Here is a 17424-nt window from a genome sequence, read left to right on the forward strand (position 1 = left end):
ATATCACAGAAAACTTAAAGAAATGTGACTGCAATTTGACCTCTCTCTTTAAGAATTTGTTTTCACTGACTTCAGCACGACTTCACAAGTTCATAACAATGCCTTTCAATTATGCTATTCACAACCGTTTTTAGGAATGCACTTAATGACTTTGTTGCTACAATTGGCAACTTTTCAGACCCTTCTAAGAAATGTTTTGAAAATATTGACTAGCAATTTCTTTGGTTTTATTTTTAAAGATTTGATTTTCTCTAATGGTCTTTATTTGAGCGTGGTCAGGCAGGAGAATAGGTATTGATAAAGGTCATCTGATCAGGACTCGAACTTGTGACAGCTACGTCAAGCTCAAAGCAGAAAAAGAAATCGGTGCTGTTGTTTGCCATGATAGAAAACATGTCAACATGTTCTGCAGTGGATTAGTGAGATCAAGTAGCTTCTCTGGCTTTCAACTTTTGCCCCTGATCATCCTCTTGGGTCTGCTACAGTAAATATAGCATTAATGTAACATTATAATCCACACAAGGCTGCTTTGTTGAGTTTTAGCATGGAACTGCAGTAGTCGTTGAAATGACTTCAGTGTAGCACAATAATAGGCTCCATGTGAGTGTCAAACTATTTCAAATTCATAATCTATAAGTGAGGGGATGAGCCCACTGGAGCTATTGATCTCAACAACTTTAAATTAGTTTTGGAAAAACTTTTCCAAATGAGCACAAATTTTGTTTTGTGTTGCAGAGGTCCCCAGTGATTTATGCAGACATGGTGTGCGACCATAATGGCTGCTGCATATATAAACACTTTCTCTGAGGAAAAATAATAACGAATGTTGTTTCGATGGGGAAGAGCTAATCCCTTTATCTAATAAATGCCTAGCAATATCATTATGTTAGACATTGATGATATTGATGTTCTTTTTTCACACTTGCAGCACACCTATGAAAAGGCTCACTGCACCTTGGGTAAAACATAATTACATTTAACATAATAAAGTTAATCTTTTTTGATGATTTAAGCTTGCGTTTTATCCCACAGTATGAAATGCATGTGTCACAGATATGAGACATATGGGAGAGTTTTATCATATGAGCCTCCAATCTGAATGTGTAGAAATGAGATCAGAAAATCTCAGCCCAATTAAAAGAGTTAATTATAGAGATAATTACAGAGTTTAATAGTAAGCTGTAAATAGTTGTGCTCTACAACCAGACACATTTTTTACTACAACTCCATAAATGTCAAACTCATGTCAGTCATAACTACCATATGGTCTCTTTAGTCAATGTGACTTTTCTGATAATCATAAAAAGTGGGGGAGTTTGATCTCAAAGCAGATCAGCGTCCTTGGGAAAGAGAATGGCTAAAGGCTGGTCTCATGTTTGCCTGTGTGTTTGAGCATGTTCCCATCTGATTCAAAACTGCTGCACATAAGTTAAACGTGCAGCAGTTTAACTTATGTTAAACTGCTGCACGTTAAACTGCTTTACACGTTAAACTGTTAAACTGCTTTACATTAGCAAATGTTTCATTTGCTAATGTAAAGCATTGTCTTCCTCACGTTGATGTTTTTGATGTATTTTTTCAGTTCCGTACTCTATGTTAGCGTAAAGATTATCATTGTACCTCAGGATATTTCAACCAGAATGTTTGATCTGCGTGTTGATCGTAATCTAAACAATGAATCTGTGTAGGAGCTTGTTCTGTAGAAATATACCGGACAAAAAAAGGTTCATGCACACTCTTTCATTAAAGTTGTTTTATACATATTGTTAAAAATATTTACCTTTTTGTGAAGCTATTTTATTTTATTTTATTGTTATGTGCTGATTTGATCACCCTGATCCATGAAACCCAGCAATATCCAGGATTTAAAATGGTTCCTGCTTCACCACACCAAAATAAAAGTAATGGGTCCTTTCTGCAGATCTTGTTTAACTTTAGGCCGGTAAATCAGGCATTTGAATCATGTGAGGAGGACATTGTATTTGTCCACAAATACGCTTACATGGTTACCAACTGTTACCAAAATATGTAATCATATTTTACAGAAATAATAATGTAGTTTATAGACACCACTACAACACACAGCTTGTGTCAGTCAATTTAAAGCTGTAGTTCACCTGCAATAGAGGATTATGATTCAGGAAATTAAACTATAGGTTATGTTATAAGAAACACATCTCTGAGTCACAGGTAAGATGTAGCAGATCCCCACAGAATTGAACATTAAATAGATAAAAATGCATTGAGTCCATATGAAAAGAATTCCGATTTCACGCACACTGTATTTTGTGAACAAAATCTGTTTTTCTTAAGTATTGGGTAGTAAGTACATTTTTCAACTTTGATCTTATGGTTTTGGAATCTTGTTTTCTCTGAAGCAATTATTTCAAAAGACTAATGAACACAAGGTGGTTGCAAGGAGAGTCCAAATATCTCCAATTAACTGTAATTTACTGTAATTAAGTGTGTGGTAGGGTAGAAAACCAGTTTTAATCAGTAACAGCATTAGGAACGCCTGCATTCCACTTCCAGTTTGGCAGCATCAGCTCAACTAATCTGAAGCAAACTATAATTATTATTATTAGGTTTCCCATCAAAATTCAGTGTGCTTGATGGAAGTTCACTATTACAAAACTATTTGAATGTTTTAAACTATATTTCTATGCTGTTATCATTGTCCCATTTAAAGTACAAATGGGAGGGGCATCTAATCATTACCCCAGAATTCAAAACAACATATTTGAATGCGATTGGAGGTCTCAATTGAAGAAATGTAGACATTTGTTTCTACCGCTCTTTCTCCAGAAATGTAAGTTGTACAGAAAAAAATGCAGGATTTTCTAGATTTTCACCCGGATGAGCTATTGGAGATAACAGCTTATTTGCTGAAGACACTGAGTTCCACTGAGCTCCTTGAAACCAAATGAAAAACTGAGCTGTTTAGAGTTGCTTTTGAGAAAAAACAAACCCCCCAAAAAAAAAAAACATGGCTGACATAAAAAAGTCAGCGTCAGTGTGATTTGTTGGCTTTAAACAACTTGACTAAAGAGTTACTTTTAATAGATTTTGACACTTAAAAAAGCCTTTTTATCCACTCAGATGGGCGTTTTCACCAAAAACAAACTCAGTGTCGGGAAGTGTCTCTGCTGAAGGGACTTAGCTTTACATGTTTGATCCAGAACAGAACTGATAATCCATGAGTCATGACAGTGGCTCTAAACTCTTCACATCTATTTTCATTTCACATACATTCATATTCCATTTACATGTTATTCGTTTGATTGATGTACATTCTTGGTTGTCACTAGTAAATGGTGTATTGAACAGCCACCGAGATGACATAAAAATCTACTGTACTAAACATTACAAACTCTACACATATATCAAACAAAGCAGAGGATTTAGCTTAGTGACTTGTTAAAAACTGAATTAGGTACTGTACTAAGTACAATGGAAGTCATTCGTCATGCTGGAGTTTTTGACACACCCTAGATCATGCTTCATTTAATTTCATGCTGTGGAAGTGGCTTGTATAAGTGGACCCATCATCGGTCCATTTGTTTGGTAATCATTCTTGGCAATAGTGGTGAATGACTGCACAGTATTCATGTTCTACAGGTCCAAACATGAATACTTAGTGCTTGAATATTATTCTACCTGTCTAGCCTTGTTCATCTAGCCTTTACTACATTTACTACATCTGTACACAGGTGCAGTAAATGCAAATGTACTTTGTATCTCATGCTTTAAAAATGTTGCCTTAAAGATGGTCACCAATAATCTCTCCCCTTTTGAATAAAGAAGAGTGATCAGACATTTAGCAAAAAACAAATACAAACAGCAAAATATGAAACATCAACAGGCGTTTTTGTTGTCTATAGACTTTATAGGCTGTATTCATGCATTTATTTAAAACTTTATTTGCATTCCTCCAGTCTGACTTTTCAATATCACAAATTATGTGATGGTGGTTCCAAAGCAAATAGATACTTACCCAACACAGTTTAAATCAGAGTCCTCTCAGTCACTCAGAAACCATTTTTCAAAGTTTGCTGATTTGAATTTCCTTTTTAAAGTCTGAAATTAAAGATTGCCTTGAATCTGAAAAGTTGAAAGACACCTTTGGTTTTCACAGCTTTCCCATAAGTCTGTATTCTACTTGCTTACCTTTTAAATGTACCACATGTCACAGTTGCTATTTTTGCTTTAACCTGTGAGAGTTTTTGCAATTATTTAGTCTACAGAAGTAAAGACTTAAGGGAGGCATCAAAGTACGTAATATTTTTTTTTTCTGAAAAAGTATTGTCATTGAAGCTTGTGGTTTTAATGTGATAACATGTACTCAGTTAGTTCTCAGGTGTTTAGAGTTAATTAAAAGCTGTGTGTTTGTTTTGTTTTTTTCCTGCCGTATGGAGATAAAGTATTCTGTAAACCAGTTTGTTCTCATTAACTTGTTAATTACACAGACATTGTTGGTCCTTTTGGGCTCGGAGCAAATTATGAAACTGGCAAAAGAAAAAAAAAATTATTTGTGCACACAGGCTTTATTAGAATCTATTGACTTATGAAGTTATTGGAATATGTTAAAAATGTTTACACAGGTTTGTTATGCTACTTACTGTAGCTACATGACATAAAACAAAAAATAGTAGCATACACAATTGGTTGAAATAGAGTATTATCTTGCATTACAAAACTTACTGACATCTGGACAAACCTTACAGATTTATTTTGATATTTTTCACTTCCGTCCAAAGTGAAAAAGAGAAAAATGTTCATCTCTATGATGTCCTAGGATTTATTTTACAGATAAAATTTAGGGTTTTTTTGTCACAACTTATGAGGAATAGTGTTAAAGTTGTCTCTCCTTGGTCAATATCAAGAGAATAATAAATTAACTTCCTAAATTTAATGTCAAAGCAACATAAGCTGCATTAATAGCAACATTAATGATGTCTCAGGGCATAATGTGAGTCATGCTGTTTGCTTTTTTTAATCAACAATCCTCTCTCATGGGACAGATGCTCAGAGATAAAAGGTTATTAACCATAATAGGCTAAAGTATGTGGTATGAAATAAAGCTGTTGCTGTGCCAACCTGATGTTTCTTGAAAAACAAGATTCAGTCCAAACATTTCACAAAAACTTCACACAAAACACCAACATATGACTTCAGTTTTTTAATGCTCCTTTTTTTTCTCTCCTCTCTTCTGGACAGAAGAACAAATTTTAATGTTGCACAAAAAACACAAATTTTATAACAAGGCCTGTAGATTTGAATTCAGTGACATTCAGTTCAACAGCAGAAACTAAATCATTTCTTGAAGGGTAGAAAACTTTTATAAACTTCTGTACAAATTATACAAATGACGACTCATTACGAGTTCAAATGACAGATGTGCTCCTTTCAGTGTAGACAGCATTGTTTGTCATAAGAATGATGATCCGGGTAATCATGAAGAACAAGAGATTGATTTTGAGGATGAGGTTACGGAGGTGATTCGTCTTAAGTCAGGAAAAGAAGCATGATAGATAAGACAATGATTGTTTTTGCAGCAAAGCATCTTGAAGACATGAAGGTGGTAAAGAAATGGCATGTATTACTGTACAAAGGGGTGAGCATTGTACAAAAAAATAATTCTTTTTTCACAGCAACCAATTTCTACTGAAATGGTAAAAGCAGATTCACAGAACATCAGAATGAGCATTTGTAGTTGTCGCCTTTAGAAAAAAGGTTACACTGAATATTCAGGTTAATCTGTTTATATTGGATCAACTTTCCCCCTTTGGAAAAGCTGCCTGTAATTGACATCATCCTGTACATGCTCAAGTTTGATGTTTATTCAGTAATTTTGAAAATTGGCAAACAAAACCTTCTGAGAAGAAAACAACAGGATTAAAGTTCTTTGAAAAAGGTATTCATGCTCCTTAATGTTTTCCATGTTTTTTCAACCACAAACCTCAGTGTATTTTATTGGAATTTATCTGATAGATTAACACAAACTAATGCATAATTGTGGATAAGGTATATAGGGAGTGAAGTTTCCCCCTTTTTTTTCAAAAGCCCCAATTGCCTGCAGATGTCACCTATTTGGTAAAGTATTCCTTTGTATGTAATGTATTTATAAGTCCAGTTGTCCAGTGAATGCATTAGTTACTTTATGAGTTATTGGTGAACAAACGTTCAAACACATTTCAGCCTCTGGGTGCGCAAAAATAGTGGAGACATGCTGAAAAAGACTTGTAATTTTAATTTCAGTGCATGCAAATAACTTGAATTCATATTCACTCCACACTTTTATTTATAAATTTATATGTATTCATATATTCCTTTTTCTTCACAATTATGCATATCTTTATTTTGGTAAGTCACAGAAAATTCCAGGAGACAATACATTGAAGCTTGTGGTTTTAAAGTGATAACATGTAAGAAAGTTTAAGGAGTATAAATAATTTGGCAAAACTCTATATGAAGGCCTTTTAGTGTGCTCCCTTGTACAATGTATCAGTCAAATTGAAGTGGTTTTATGAGTCCCTGTCTTCAAAATCAAATGCAAAAAGGCTCATGTTACACTTCTCTGGGCCAATCGTAATACCAACAGTGTATTAAGAGCAATTAAAAGTGGAAAATGTGTCTTTGCATTTCACAAACTCATCTTAGTTTGTCATAGAAAGCTTGTTTTTTCTCCAGATTACTTTTCATGTGTCACCAATAAATATTTTGTTTTGATACAGAAAATTAGGCAAGCAGGAGAGCCGACAATACCTCATTTTGCAGTCTAATGCTCTTCACTCTGATTTATTTTTTCCTGCTTTGATTTTTGACGTTGTGTTTCTGTATTTGATCCTCACATGGTTCCATTAGCTAAGTTTGTGAAGAAAGTTTAAGACGAGTTGAAGAAAAGTAGGTCTGTTGCTGGTTGCTGTCTGCCCACACTGTGTATGCTCACACACAATACACTGATGGTAAAACAATAAAAAATAAAAATTATAAATTCCTGTCAAAGATTTTAACTTTTTGTTCGATTTCTTTTTTTCTGTTGTATGTTAAGTTAAGCCAGTGTAAACCAGAAAACCATGCACACAATCAAATGCTGTTGGCAAATTGTCCTTTGAGCTACTAATGACAAAATTCACTCAAATTATTAGAATATAATCAAACAATTTACAACAGAAAGTAAATAAATAAATTTAAAGAACTACTGTGAAAATTGTGCTTATTTCCACCCATGTCAGTGGCTTTAAGAGGCCCTTACTTCACTCTAATAACAATTATGCAACACACTGTCCAGTGCTTTGCACAATGTTTACATATCTTAAAATGTGTTCACATTATCCCATTACATCCACATTTGAATTTAGAAGCCCAAAATTGCAAAGTGGAAGGAAAATGATATGTTGTATTTATTTTTAAGAAACAGAAATGAAATGTTTACTATACGTTTTTCTCCTGCTCACTTTACTCTAATGCTTCTAAATAAAATCCAGTGCAACCAAACGCCTTCAAAAGTCAACTAACTACATTTATGAAACAATGTGAAGCAAAACCATGCTGGAGCAAGAAAGTTATCCTTCTGACTGCTTCGAGCTAGGTTATAACACCAAAATGTAACATTTTAACTTTCAACTCTGTTAAGTAATATGAGAATTGGTCATTTTTGTTCCACAGCATTTTAGTTAAAAGTCAAAATGTTACATTTTGGTGGTATCATCACTACAGTTGAACATGGAGGTGGCTGTGTCATAATGTGGGAAAGCTTCACTCAGCAGGGACAGGGAAGCTAGCTTGATCCAGTGCTACATAGAATAACTACAATCAAAGATGTGTTAGAATTGACTGGCCAAAGTTTGTAAGTGTTTAATTTAAATTTTGTGAAACTTAGTTGAGAATTTAAATTGCTGTTTAGAAACACCATTCATCAAACCTGACTGAGCTTGAGCTGTTTTTAAAAGAAATTAGAAAAATTATGATATGGATGCTCAAAGCTCAGAGGGGAATATCTCAAAGCCCTTTAACTTGTCAGTGCAGCAAAATAAATCACAAAATCTTCATATTTTTGTTTGTTAAAGAAAACGTTTGAATTTTTTTCTTCCACTTTATTACTTTACACTGTTTTTGCATTAGTGTCAGAATTTTCAGAAAATTCTCATGAAAAGAACTGAGGCTGAACTTGGAAATGTATTGGGAACATATTCTCACTGTAGAATGCACAAGGAAGCCACTGAAAGATCCATCTTTATTGAAAAACCAAACTCATTAAAAAGAAATTAGCTGAAAATTTAATGTGAGAGTAGTTTTCAAAACAAAAGAGAACCTGGGCACCTAAAAAAATACAAATAAATAAGCACTTTAGTAAAATACTGAACTGTATGTTCTCTTTGTTGTTTATTGCATAGCCTTGAGGTTATTATACACCTACATGTGTGGGGGAAGAGTTTGAATATCCAGTTATCTCACTGTTTTCAACAAACATAAATATCTATTTTCTAGTTGTATTTTTTCGTGGTTGTGCCTGTGCAAATGCTGTGCACGTTTATTAGAAAATAAAACAAAAAAAATCTCAGATCCCTTGGTGATTCAATGTTTCAGAAGCAAATTCTTCACAAAAAGGACAACACATTCAATCTACCGGATACGAAATATCAATAGAGGTATTTAACATTCTTGTGGTTGTTATTGGATTTCTGAAATTTATTCCATTCTTTCTCAGTCACTTGGAAGAGATTAATTTGCTTCTTCAGACAAACGCGTGTGCCGATTTCTAAGTTAGCAGACCATGTAATAGAATCAGTTAAACTCAGATAGTGTCATTGGAAAGTATAAATATCCTCCTTTGGCTCCCAGTATCTTTCAAATATTTTCAGAAGAATAACTCCTGAGCTTGACTTCTAATCAAACAAATATCTTTTCTTTCAGTTTAGAATTTCTTATAGTATGGTCGACAAATACTCCGGTAAAACTACAATCTACGGTAAGTGTTGGATTTTTTTAAAGATTTTGCAGCTAAAATTCTAATGTGCATGTATTTAGTCATAACTAGTGAAAATCTTGGTGTCAGTGTGTAAAATAAAATGCTTTGTTTTTACAACCTTGGTTGCTGAAATGGCCCTAAGCAAGGCACTTAACTCTCAACAGCGCAAATGCAGCTGATTAGTGGCCACTTAGAGGAAAAAATGTCCTTGACACGCTCACATTTCAAATTACAGCATTAATATTTTTGGTTAGCATTATTTGGCTAACATCTAGTGCTTACAAATAATTAGGAATAGTTTGAAATTGGCAAACTAGCTGAGTTGAGCACTTTCGTTGAGTCCCTCAGTGCATGCGTACAATCCAGACTAGTTGAAATATGCTGTGACTTTTACAGATGATTATTGTGTTGATTTTTGCACAATGAAAGCTTTTAATCGTCTTGAAGCAGTGTCTCCCTGTACTTTAGCTATGGTTAACTTATTGGGGTCATAAATGACAGATACCACTTATCTACCAAGCTGTTTATACTGTAGATGTACTGTACACATACATATACAGCACACTGGAAGAAATTTTACTTAGCACACCTTGTTAAAGGTCTTTTCCCAGAATAAATTAAATGAGCATTAAGTAAATTCTTTAAGTTTGGACAAAGATGAGTATGTTCAAAACAGATTTTTGATTGGCAACAACAAAACCAGAAACAAGTCTCTCTTGTAGCATCTTGAGTTAATTACAGATTTTGACATCATTAGCTTTCCAATGATGTCGGACATATAGAAATAATAAAGATGTGGCTTTTTCAATGTTAGCACTCTTCAAACAATAATAGGGAGAAAACAGGCCTCAACGTGACATAAATGTCATCCTCAAACCTGATCTGGTTCCTCAGGCTGTCAACAAAGGCTGTTCATTTAGATGAAGATTAAGGAACTTGTGTAGACAAGGATGAGCGTTTGTCTGGCTTATCTAGTTACAAATCTATATTTTTATAGGTTGTTTAGCTTTTTTCCATTTTCCAAAAAGGGTGTGAGCTTTGTCTTGAAGTCGTCTGTGAACCCTGAATTTTAGTGGAATTATATCATGTACACTAGACCATGTATTAGAATAACCACATTAGTGGAAAGTGTAAATAAACGAGGAATGAGGATCAAGGAACCATGTTTCTCATTTCTCAGATGGCCAGGAAACACACTGGGATTTCTCAGAAGGAGCTGGTCTTGTATGCAACAAGCATTTTTAAAAAACAAAAAAAGAAAATTTTAAAGGTTTGAAAAACTCATTTTTGTGGAGACTTTATAGGCTGCTTGAAGGTTAAATTAGAATTTGAGTATCTGTGCCTCAGAATCAAAACCATGAATTGCTAAATTTGTTCATTCACAGGTACCAAAAAAGATGGAAGGGTTCTTTCGGAGCTGAGAAAAACTGAAATCTATGTTTATTATTTTGCCATCGCTGTATGATGTGTTAGAAATGATAATAAACCACAGGAGTTATTACCATAAATGTTGTGATAATGTAATATATTCAAACAATAGAAAATACATTACTTGCTAAATTAGATCTTATCAATAACAGTTTAGCGGGTGAGCTGCTGAGAATGTGTTTCTTGGGAACTAAGCTTCACAATCATCTTCAGGCATAGAGTGGAGAAAGGCCTCTCTGTTTGAAAGTCTGCGGTTTTGTTTAATGACCCACCCCAGCAAAGTGGGCCAGTGCTGACCGCTAAAGGGTCCATTCAGGCATGAGGGCACATGTACAGTTGAATGTACGTGTCTGCGCTGTGGCAGGAAGTACAGGCAGGAATAGATGGGGTTGAGGAAGCAAGGTGGAGCAAAGAGAGCACAGGTAGCAGGGCAGGCAGGTGGGCAGTGAAACAGATGTGAGCAGAGCAGAAGACGAACATAGTCCCTTCGATGTCTCCGTTACAGCCTAGAGCAGGAAGGGGAAAGGAGGGAAACAAAAAGAGCATTAAATTGGAAGCTGTCTCGACACACAGCCTTGCAGGACTCTACACTGTAGGCAGCTTATGTTCAGACAGACAAGTTATGATGGCATGCATACAAATCCAGAGGGCTTCCTTTTTCTCAAGAAGATCTATCCTGTAATGCAATACTATTCATTGACATGTTTAGGTTGAGTGATTTTAACTTTTATACCAATGTAGTAACAGCAAAATCTGTATAGAACTTAGAAACCAATAACATTTGAGGACAATCTTTTGCATCTCATGGACAACTAAATAACCACATTAAAATAATAAAAGATGTTAAAATTCAAAACAAGCCAGACACAAACTCACCAATTTCTTTGTACATTAAGCTGTTGTTCAATTTTAACAATTGCTATTATCGTGAATAATATTATTTTTATTTTGTTTGTGCTTAATCAAAACTGTGATTTGGGGCTTTTTATAACTAACTGTATATGCCCATAATTCATAAATTAATCTGAGACTTGGACACCTGGTGTGTTTTCTGTATGAATATGTTTAATAAAATGTATAAATCAGACTCATAAAGTCTGATTGTGCTGTAACAATACAAGCAGAGAATGCTAACTGTCATGTAGGATGCTGTAGTTATTTCGATTTATATGGAGATGGACAGACATTTAGGGCAGTAGTTTTCCCTTGGAACATATAATTTATAAAAAAAATGCTGTTTGGGAAAAGTTAAAGTTACAACATTTACTGTTTCATTCTTAGACTATTTCACTGTTTATTCTACATTCACTTTATGAATATTGTCAATTGACCTCACTTGGTTAATGAGTATAAAGGAAAGAGAAAATTTAAAGTATCATTTCATCAAATGTTTTAAGATATCATAATCAACATTTAAACCTGATTTTGATTAGATTTTTTTTTTCCTTGCAGTTTCATAATTGTTTATTAACTGTGTAAAATCATGTGCAAAGACACTCAAATCTCAAAGTAATTTCTAGGCGTTTGCCATGACAGAGAAGAGATAATATCATTCCACAGTTAATACCCAAAAATCTTAGAAAGTTGTGCTCTACATTACTATAAAGTCTAAACTATTTTTATTTCTTCCCGCTGTTCGGAACCTCAATTCAAATTTTCCATTAATGAAAATCACTATGAATCTTGGCGGGTTCAAGTGGCACTGTTATTGTGCATTGTCTGACAGATGGGCAAGCACAGGCCTTGCTGGAGGGAAGGGTCACATCCTCCATCCTCTTATGTAAGATTTATTTTTGGGATGTACAGTTCAAACCAGCGTGGTTTGCCAACTAGTCGTCAGATCACTCTCAGTCTCTAAATCATGTGAAATCACCACAAGTTTGACCGCTAAAGCTTTTCCCCCCAAACCTGTTAGGCGTGCAGCCTCTGGTTGTTCACAGGCAGTAGGGCATTTTCCTTTTGATTTGACATGACGAATATTTATGGCATTGGCGTTAAAATTATTCCCCACCAAATGAGGCCAACAGCTGCAGGGGACTTATTGTGACAAACATGCAGGTGCTGTCTGTATTTCCTGGCTCTTGGGCTTAACAAGCATCTCCTAACTGGCAACACTTTGGGCACAGTAATGCTGAACCTTTCCTAATTTCCTTTAATGGCTCACTTGGTAACACTCCCTCTTTCTGTCTGTTTGCTTGCCAAACCTCTGGTCAAATGAAACAGCATATCTAACCCACATGGTTGTCTTTAAATAAACCAAGAAAATGTCACATTCCTTGGATCCTATGATGTTAGCGTTAATCTGTTTCTCTAAATTTGCTGATTTAAAAAATGTATACCGGGTTTTTTTGGGGGGGGGTTTAAGTTGTTTGTATGTTTCAGTCATGTCTGTGAAGACAAGCAAAAGCTGTCATAATTAGTGTCTTTAATTTAAGGATGAGTCAACAAGTGGAATGCACTGTTTCAATGCCATATATTTCCTCAACAAGTCGGAATAGGAGGAGAGTGTAGTGTAGCAGCTCGTAAACTTAGTAAACCAATTTCTCATATATTAAAATTCTGTGTGAAGCTGAATTCTTTCATTCCCACAGATTACCTGAGGACACTGTGCACAACTGTCAATAAAATAAGATTTATTCATCAATCAAATCCATTGAACATGATAAATGATTCTATTTGTTAGTAAGCAATGTAAAGTCTCTTTTCTAACAATTTTAATACAGCATAAAGTGACACGATACACAAACTTAAAAAAACAATAATGATATTACTAAATCTATAAGCTACAATTGTAGAAAATAAGAGGGGCTATGACTTCATATGTCACTGCTTTTAGAAAGCAAGGATAGTGAAAACTCAGACCAAGTTCACTGGTAAGTTTGTACACATGCTGGGTTTTCAGTTTTAGAAAGCCAGGTAGCTGCTATCCTGAGTCAAGATGCTATTGCAACATGAAACGTCCTTTAAGCCATACTTCTGAGTTGCAAAGTTGCTTGAATAAACTCAGTCTGTCCAACTTTTTTGCTGAGAGCACAAGAAAAGTGTCAGAGAAGCATGTGCCTGCTGGAAAGCAAATACTGACAAATCTCTGATTTGGTGTCTTATTAATCAAGGCAAAGTGAAAGCAGCTGAGGGGAAGTGCAGGTAGACAAAGAGGGAGATGAGAAACAGATGAGAAGGCAGAGAGAGAGGTGAAAGAAATCTTAAACAAATATAATCATTAAGCAGAAAAAAAAAGAATGTAAGAAAATAAATTCACAGTGCAAACAATGAGAGAAACAGAAACAAAACACAAATTAAACTAAAAGTTCAGGACAACCTACGGATCAAACTGTGAAGCCCTTGGTTTCCCTTCAGTTTGTTGTAGATTTCTTGGCGCTTTCTCCCCTCAAAAGAACACTGATACAAGTTTGACATTGAGTGAAGCTTTGAAGGAGTGGAAAATGTAAAATTAAAATCTCCCCAAAATTTTCATGAAGGCCACAAAGCATGTAAATAAAAAAAATAAAAACATTTGTTGAAGCAAAATCTGAAGAGAGTGAGGATGCCTCAGGCCTGATTTAGGACAGCAAAACTTCTTGTTTCTCTGCTTTTATCTCAAAACACCAGGAGCAACATCTGGGAGAAATGTCATCCCAAGGTGCAGAACAGCCTTGGAAAATCTGTGGCCATGTCATCCAGTGCAGAAAATGATTTTGTTCTTCTCTTTTACCAGATTCATTAGAAAAGAGAGAAAGTCAGGTCATAATTGTGGATGAAACAGTATCTCCAAGCAAAAGCTATTACACTTAAATTTTTCAGCATGTAATAATGTTATTAAATAGAAGAAGCTTACTTAGTTTACCTTAGTTAACCATGGATTGTTGTGGATTATTTGAATACCATTATTTGAATTTCTAAATTAGCTAAATATTACAGCCACATTTTGAAATATTGAAAAGACTAGACTCTCTAAGAATAACATTTTGCAATAAAAAAATAAATACATTTACATTTAGCCTAAGGTTGCCATCATTGCGATATAACTGTGTTATAGCTAAAGCTAAGACACCAGCAAACGCAATTTGAAAAGCTCTAGTAAAATCAATCAAATGTATGTAAAAACTGAGATCTAGTTCTCTATAGTATGAAAGAAAGATATTATTCAAAGGTTATTTTTCTTTTTTTTTTGCATGAGTCAAATATGTTAGGTTCACATACTGTCAAAGTAACCTGGAGGAAAGTTGGTGTACAAAATATTGTCATTGTTTACATTTAGAAAAAGTGGTACTGCATTTGAGAAAGACTATAATTGGTCAAATTACAGAGGTACTTAAAAAGATGTGGAACTTTTTTTTATAAATATGTTATATCCTGATCCAAAGTACTAGAACAACATGCTTCAGCACCTTGCACTATTACTGGACCTCCTAGCAAAGATGTGTAAACAAGTCTTACATTGTGGATACTGAAGACCCGTTTTTTGCTGCAGTGAGATTTCCTTACCTCCTCTATCATCCTCTTTATTGTGCATGATGACAAGGTAAACTCCAATCCTCGTCGATGCTTGTGTTTCACAGTTTGTATAGTTGCAGGCTCAGATTACATTGAGTATATAAACACTGACAATACTTTGATCAAATCTATACGTACATTGTGCCTAAATATATTCCTTCAACACAATTGTGTTCTCTGTGATATTTCTTACCATTTTGTCTTGATCATACAATCTCTTGAGTTTACATCATGACAAAAAAATGAAATAAAAAAAAGAAACTGCACTCTGATATTAAGCAAACTTAAATCAGACTTTAGTTTCGTTCAGATTATGGTCATTTCAAAGGTGAGATTAATGGTAGCAGCAGTAAATTAGAAATAAATATTTCTAAAGGTGGGATTATTTCCTAATAAGCACAGAAAGTCAAGTTTTGATTTTTCTAAATTGTTCAGTTTAGGATTATGGTGCAACACAATCTGACTTCATTTTATGTTTTTATTTTTTTTATTTTTTTTTTACTTTCAAGATTGCAAGAGGGCACCATAGATTTGATTGTTCTTAGTAATGTCTTATTTCTTTCATTGAGATTTATCTCTTACTTTGTGACCTTCTATGGAGAGGGCGACTACTTTTCTGGATAATTTGGAGGCATAATTGAGAATTACTGGCCAAATGCTGCAGTATAACCTGAATATTAGCACCATGTTTCATACAATACTTACAGTTCAGTCTTATGGTAAGTATGATTCTCAGTCCCAAACATGTTGTTATTATTGCAGTAGATATACATGAAAAAATGTGAATAGCCTGAAAAAGTTTTATATTTATCAATCAATTCAGAAAGCACAACTCTTATTATACAGGTTAATTACACAAGGTGAAATATTTTAAGTCTTTATTTCTTGTAATATGGATGATCATCGCTTGTTGATAATACAAGACTCAGTGTCTCAGAAAATTAGGTCGATATGAAAAAGTTAAACACTGTACACTCATGGTGTCACATCCTTATCAGTTAATTAGCTCAAAAAACCTGAAAATGGTTTCTGAGCCTCTAAATAGTCCCTCAGTTTGGGTCATTATGCTTCACATTCATAGAAATACTGCTGACTTGAGCGATGTTCAGACATCAGTCACTGACAGCCTCCACAAGGAGGGTCAGCCACAACTATCTTTAATGAGTAAGCTGGTTGTTCCCAGAGTGCTGCAAGCAAATACATGTAAGTTTCAATGAAAGGAAAACGTGTGGTAGTAAAAGATGCAGAAGAAACAGGGTTACCCTAAGAAACAGGGTTAACGGCAGCCTTAAAGGATCCAGTAAAATATTTTCAAGAATTTGGTGAATCTTCATGAGGAATGGACTGAGGCTGGAGTTAGAGCTCCAACACCCACTGTGCTCAGATAAGTTGTACACATGTGAACAAATGTTTTCGTCCTCATGTGAAGCCACTCCTAAATCAGAGGCATCAGCCATGTCCTTCAAAGGGTTAAAATGACCCAGTGAATCATGAACACACATTTCAGAGGCCAGATATTTCTGTTTAAAATATCCTCTTTTGTTTGGCTTTTGTAATAGTTTTTCTTTTTGAGAAACTCAAGTTTGGATCTTCATAATCAGTTAGTCATAATGATCAAAATGACAAGAAATAAAGGCCTTGAATATTGCACTCGATGTCTAGTGAAGCTGTACAGTTTGAGTTTCACTTTCTAAAATGAGTGACAAAACGTATTGAACCTTTTCATTATATTGACACCCCTAAGAGAGTCACAGCTTTGACCTCTCGTTTGTTTTCTGTTGTTTTTCTTTTTGCCATTTTTGTTCAGTCTTCTTATGAAAACACAAAAGTATAACTAGATAAAGCTCACTCGTAGAAGAGCATTATGATTTTTGAGGGACAGTACGTAAGTCTCAAATCAACAATGACTATTCAACTTCAAGACTCCAGTCAATTTCATGAGAAATTGATACAAATATCTATGTATTCTTAGTATATGTCCTCGTTTTCACAGGTACTCTTCATTTTCAATAAGTTTTATTCATAAACTACTTGAGACAGATAGAAGACAACTTTTTCCGCTTGTTTTAGTTTTTTTTCACCTTATTGATAATACAAGACTCAGTAATTAGCTCAACAATTTTGGAGATACAGTATTTCTACAAACCTTAAGTGGCGATGAGACTATTGATATCCGTTTACCTGTCACTTTTTATCTACTGGAGTTTGAAGCAATGTGGAACATCTCAGATATTTTTATTATTAGTATTATTTCAGCAACTCTAGGCAATATGTTTCTCAGTAATGACTTTAGTCACAACTACATTAGGTTCATTTGACTTTTTTTTTATTCTGTTTTTATTTGCCTGTGTGAAAATCATCAAAAATCAAAATTGGTATTTGTGTAGAGTTGTACAGTTTTGAAGGCCCAAACTGCTGAGCATCCAGAAACATGTTATGCAACACCTCTCTGAGGACTTTGTTAAAAACCAAACTACAATCTGCTTCTTGCTTTCTGCCAATATTATTAACTTTTTGTGTTGTGTGCCCAA

At 34.5% G+C, this 17424-nt stretch overlaps 1 protein-coding gene across 1 annotated transcript in view; it reads right to left on the reverse strand.

The window, feature by feature from the left end:
- Window positions 1–5190: 5190 nt before the first annotated feature.
- Window positions 5191–17424, reverse strand: part of ksr2 (kinase suppressor of ras 2) — a 111436-nt gene continuing 99202 nt past the window's right edge. The window contains exon 22 of the mRNA XM_055039563.1: window positions 5191–10905. Coding sequence (XP_054895538.1) covers window positions 10899–10905 — 7 coding nt within the window. The 3' untranslated portion in view covers window positions 5191–10898. The remainder of the gene's footprint in view (window positions 10906–17424) is intronic.

The sequence above is a fragment of the Poeciliopsis prolifica genome, unplaced genomic scaffold (genome assembly GCF_027474105.1).
Source record: "Poeciliopsis prolifica strain line A6 unplaced genomic scaffold, Auburn_PproV2 SCAFFOLD014, whole genome shotgun sequence".
Lineage (NCBI taxonomy): Eukaryota > Metazoa > Chordata > Actinopteri > Cyprinodontiformes > Poeciliidae > Poeciliopsis > Poeciliopsis prolifica.